Source organism: Ptychodera flava, chromosome 4, assembly GCF_041260155.1.
Source record: "Ptychodera flava strain L36383 chromosome 4, AS_Pfla_20210202, whole genome shotgun sequence".
NCBI classification, from domain to species: Eukaryota; Metazoa; Hemichordata; class Enteropneusta; family Ptychoderidae; genus Ptychodera; species Ptychodera flava.
The window spans coordinates 29889805-29895804 of NC_091931.1; the positions used below are offsets into that span (position 1 = coordinate 29889805).

Below are 6000 nucleotides of genomic sequence, written 5' to 3' on the forward strand. Positions count from 1 at the left end.
TAAAAAAAAATGCACATCTCAGTTGTTGAAAGCATTGAACAATTGGCTGACTATATAGAAAGAACTAGCGCTGCATATCGGCGAAGTTACAAATTAATGGGCAGAATTGATATGGCTCTTAATATTACTAAAGGAATTCTTGTAAGTTCTGCTGTAATAGCGGCAATTCCAACAGTTCCAGTTCTTTTAGCTTTAACGCCTGTACCAGGTGTTATTATTGATGTAATACAAGGAAAAACTGGAGTATCAAAAAGAAGAGAGAAGTATAAACATTATTATGTGCAATATAAGCAGTTGTTTACTCAAATACAAGAAAAAGGTGCAACAACAGAAAACGAGTCAGAACTTATTCAGAACATATTCAAACAGGCACTAGAAATACAAAAACAAGAAGGATTTAGTCCGCCGCTGGAACGATACCTACGACATTATGGATTAAATGGATATGAAAGTTAGGTTCAGAAAAAATTCTGTAGAAAATGTTTCTGAAAACTGTAGACTTTCAGACCTCTGAAACCACGTGACAGGTAAGTTAAAGGTCGCTGCGCATAAATTACATGTGCAGAGAATGGGTCCACTGGTCATCAAAATATAACAACAACTTTTTACCATCTTGTTAAACCATTCAAAGCTGTCTCTTCAACCCAATAAAATTCTCCTTTTTCACTGAGCTTTTTCCAACCACTGACCGTACAAGTAGTACAAGTTACAAGGTCCTGTAACTTCTGTAGATCGCATGCCATGGTAGAAATGGGTTTGTTGAACTCTTTGAATGAATTCGTGATCTTCTAGTTGAGGCACCTCCGTTTTTCCAGTGTTGGTTACAATAACTATGTCCACCACACCTAATTCACTCATTCAGGGCTGCTGAACTCCATCTGTAGAGCTTGAAAGTGCCAGTCAATTGAAGTCTGTGTTGAATAGTCTCCGTCCATTATTGAAATGTGGCTATTTCTTTCTATACAGATGTTGAAATACCAGGAAAACACTGACGTCAGTTTCCTGTAGCTATTACAATGAGTAATCTGTCAATGAGTGACGTCAGTGCCGACTGTCCACGTACGTGAGGTCACCCTCACTTCATGTAGGGGAACCTACCTGCAGCTTTCATGTCTCACTGGATTATTTTTAGATAACCATCTGTTAGCCATATCAAAGCCCGTTCCGGGGGTTACCGCATATTGGAGTAGTTCTGGGAATTATTTTTAGTATATACTGATGTTAGGCGCAGTCATAGCTAGCGCTGACTCAGGTGCACCTATTGGAACGTGTAGCGACATGGGAGGAGGGAGATTTCCTCCCCTCCCTTGTAGCTTTTTCAGGTAAGTGTCCCAGTTATACACCTTTACTTTACTACTTACCACTTATATAGTACATCAACATTTTCGTTGAAATCTCAAAATCAATTTTTCTGTATACACATACGCTTTTTACCTTCCACTTTTAGCAAAGTACATTTTCATCAATTAGTAAACAGTTATAGCTTGTTTTGCATTTTTGCAGGGAGAAATTGTTAATAGTATGCCCAAAAGACCCCCATGTATTATGATTTGATATTTTTGGGTAAAGCACTATATCGGCTACATCATGCTCTCCTGTGTGAAATTTCTGGAGCCTACATTTGCGAAAAATAGCGACCCACCCCGTAACCCCACCCCACCCCCGCAAAAACACTGGCCCTCCACTCTGTAATTTCTGTCCAGTCCCTAACATGATTATTTACTTCCTTGCAAAATCAACTAGTCCATCCTCTAAAGGAGGACTCACATACATACTTGGCGTTGCAATATAAGGGATGAATTCTTTGCTTGTTTGTTTGTTTATTTTTGTCGAATTTAGTATAACAAGCAATCGTTTTACCACCTTATTCATATTAATCATGAAGTTTAACTGATATAATGTCTATGATTACAATAATTTCTAACCGTCATCTAGCTGTTGCATGGGTTACACTTTGCCAGAACGGCTGATATCTCATCTTCGTATATCTGCATAATTATACCAGTAACACGATGTCAGAAGCGTCTTGTCTCGGAAAGCGTTACTATGTCGACCTCCTATTCAGCCAGTTTCGAAATGCTGATCAATCGTTATAATCGTAATTTCAAGATAGAATGCTGACCAAAGCAATGTTAAAAGACCGGGAATTCACATATTTTTGTTATATTGAGAAGGTGGTGCACGATTGCTATTTAACCATAAACCGATAGCTTGATGCTTATTCATCAGGCACATATGAAAGAAATATGGTTCCAGTGAATTGTATGGCAACTTTTTGATTGTCGTCGGTAAGTGTTATGACACTAAATCATGTTCCTGTAGTGTGACAAATTACACCGAACAACGTTATTTACAGCCAATCTGCATTGTTATAAACACTCAAGAATCACTGTGGATTTTTATTGAAAATGTCACTCGTGTTTTTAAGCGGTGAAATCTGACACAAATTTATACTGCAATACTAAGCTTACAATAAGCTATAAATTTTCTTCATGTTGTAACAATGCCAGGGAGTGTAGCATTTGCATGGAGATTTGCAAAACCTACTTTTGCTATCATCGCCGGCCAAAAACTTCTTAAAGCGACAGTATGGCACAGTCATGGCCCTTTCTTTTTTATCTTCGAGATCAACCAACCTGTGACATATGGTATTAGGTTTCGACAGAAAGGACATAGGTGAAGACATTAAAGAAACAGTGGGCGTTTCATTTGACAACTCAAAATTTGCGGCCGAGATAAGCTAAATCCTAATTAATATATACAGACACTGTTGGCCAGTGAAGTTTACACAAATCGTGTTTCCACATGCAAATGCAACTGATCAGACCGGCGAAAGGATAAGAGGTGTATTCTTCTCACCAAAATATCAAAATATCAAGAAATCTGTGAGACTATACTTATTTCAAGTTACAACCATCATGTTACGGATCGACCAATTGCATGGAAGCTGTACTCTGCTCAAAGACAGCTAAGCAATTTTAGGTCTGATTTCACTTTTTCCTGCTTAGTAATATGGACGATGTGCAAGCAAAATACTGATCCACTCAATAGTCGTGTCTCTATGCATTCTCCCCTACTAAATCAGAGTTATTAAATTCAAGTGTACAAGTGTCTATTTATGGCAAAGAAATCATAGTTTATTTAGTATACTCATTATCACAGTCAGACTACATACTTTTCGGCAGAAGTTTTTTACGATTATAACGTCGTCATCACCTCTCCGTATGCCACGCTATATGTATATTTTATTTTCCCCGACGGTGCCACGATGTGAAAGGTGTTCTAAGGAAGATACACAACTTGTTTTTAAGTCGATATTCCTGCTCATCTCACATGAAACCTGCATTCTATAAGCCGCATACGTAGGTTTGAAAGTGTCTCCATGAAGTTTCCTGACTTCTATAATATTATAAGTCTTCTGAGCATGGACCGATGCTCTCTTAGATATTTTCCAACATCGACTTACCTGCTCAGCTATATGAGCAGTTCGGATGGACTAACAAGAGCGAGGAGGGCAGTTTTTAACCACGTCACTACAGAAAGGTAGGTCGGTAGACGACCGATTCTATCGCTGCTTATCTCCTTTTCAAGCCAGCAACCAATAACATATACCGAACTAAATATGGCATTAAACTGGTCCAATAATCATTTCAATTCAAGGTAATACATTTATAGTACCAGGCCCATGGGACATTTGTGATTTACAAATTTAAGTAGGACCATCCTGAGTCGAACTAACTTTACATTGTGTAATTCGTCCGCGAAACTTATTCTATTCACTAGAGCTGATCAGAATGTGCGCTGCCTTACCAATCAATGATGTTGTTGACTCAAATGTCTGAACTTTCATGTCTCAACGTCCGAACAGCAACGGTCATGACTATAAGACGAGGTTTGAATGACCATGAACCGAAAGTAGACATTGCAGTATCCAAACGCATTTACAGACACTAAGGTAAAGATAAACGTTGACTTCGTCTTTTGGCTAACTTCATACAGATCGTGTGTGTAAAAGCCGTTTAAAGAAACATCCTCAGGCGACTTTAAATTGCATTTTTCTTTCGAACGCTGTAACGGACCACTTACCTTCCTGAGTCGCTTCGGGGTATTTCCATGTCACCAAGACAACTGGCAAATCGTCAGCCGAGCATAGACATCTTTGATTGCCGCTAAAAATTGAAAATATGAGAAGAAAAACGCCGAAAGAATCCATGATTGTTGAAATGTGTTTCAGGGTAAATGAAAATTAATGACCTGTGACATGATTCATTTCTTGAAGGTGCCAAATATCACGTGACAAGGACAGCCTCCAAAGAATGTCCATTAGCCGTTTGAGCAGCCTATTTAAGGCTATAGTATACTAAGGTTTCCATGTGCCAGTTTGTCGCATGGCAATATATTGTTTACTGCAACAAATGTAAATCTTCGTGATTAATGTTCGGCTTCGAACTCAAACTGACAATTTGTGACGGACCTTCTGTTGGGCAAGTTAACGACTTTACATACCATGACACAAGTTACTGGTCAAGCAAATATTTGATGCGATGAATTTTGTATTTTATCCACATAATCCGAAAAAAATAGTTTAATTAGCATGTAATCAGCAATGAGCAGGAGTTACTTTTATATAATGATCAAAGTTCACCCATATTTACAATACACGAACATAAGTGTAGTAGCTTATCTCGATATCTCGGTTTGCATACTTTCATTTGACAGCTTGTCAAAATTATGAGCAAAATTTGCCGCTGGGATATAACAATGAACAGCATAGAATGGCGAAGAAGAAGTGAAATACACTGTCAGCAAAAATCCATCGTTGAGTATCAGTATGAGTTTTTGACCCGCACAGCCGAATCAAAGTTGTAAACATGCACATGTGATCAGGTTAGACATAAACCCAGGGGCGAGAGATTCTATATGGTTAGAAGACGAAAGGAGAGACATTCCTCACCTCCACTAGTTGCTTTTGGATACTTTCAAGTCACCAGGAAAACTGGCAACTAATCAGCTGCCCGAACCGTATTTGGATGACAGCTTAAAAGTCGAAGAAGAAGTGAAATATACAGCGAAAACCCATCGTTGAGTATCAAAACTGCACCAGCATGAGCCGTTACTTTTTTGTCGATATCAACGGATCAACTGCATATGATCGTAAATATTTATCTTATAAATATATATAAGAGCGATAAGATAGCGCAAAATGCCTCGGAAAAGGTGTTATACTGTACATCAAATTCCAATGAGGGACAAACTCTTTTTCAAGGGGCCAGAATTATTAAGCTCTTTGATGTCTTGTTCAGTTTGTGACACACTCGAACGTACTTCCCCTAAGTATATGTCATGATCCAAACAGCTTCACTGATACATTCTTTATATTGCACTATTTACCGCAAGCAATACATCATGTACACGTTCCTAAAGTGCTGTAATGGATAATTTTATTTTAGAAATTTTTCATAAAAATGATCTAAAAAGAAGAAAATCGACAATGTTATTATTAAGTATACACACCATACAATGAATTACTTTTGTACAGTATTAGTTACAAACGCATTATCCATTTAATCATTGATGACATACCTCGGACTTAGGACATTAGCATAATGACATGGTGGAAATTAAACTACAATGATCGTCACTTGTCGGTCATAGCCAAGCTAAACAAAGGTGCCACTCTCAGCTGCCAACATTAAATCCGCTGCGTTAAACACGAGCAACAAAAACGGTGTTCGCAAACAATTTGTCATAGTGCGCGCATTCTTTCTCATATTCGAGGGCGAGAAAAATTATTTTTAAATACTGTGGGCAACTTGGAAAAAGGAAATAGGACGGTCAGGGACTAGGATGTTTTGACGACGGAGAGGAAAAAAACACATGGACGGCGAAGGCGGTAGAGAGCTTTCGTTGAGAGAGAGGGCAGTGGCGAGATGTGTAATGAGGATAGGACCAGCAGAGGGTTTTCTCTGAAGAGAGTTTGGAGAGTGGAAAACTAATTAA

General features: G+C 38.4%; 1 protein-coding gene across 1 annotated transcript in view; it reads right to left on the reverse strand.

Annotated features, from left to right (window-relative positions):
• The window catches only part of LOC139131430 (N(4)-(Beta-N-acetylglucosaminyl)-L-asparaginase-like), a 29416-nt gene extending 25161 nt beyond the window's left edge, over positions 1-4255 (reverse strand). Inside the window, exon 1 of the mRNA XM_070697466.1 lies at positions 4087-4255. Within this exon, the coding sequence (XP_070553567.1) occupies positions 4087-4213 (127 nt within the window). The 5' untranslated portion in view covers positions 4214-4255. The remainder of the gene's footprint in view (positions 1-4086) is intronic.
• Between the last annotated feature and the right edge of the window lie 1745 nt (positions 4256-6000).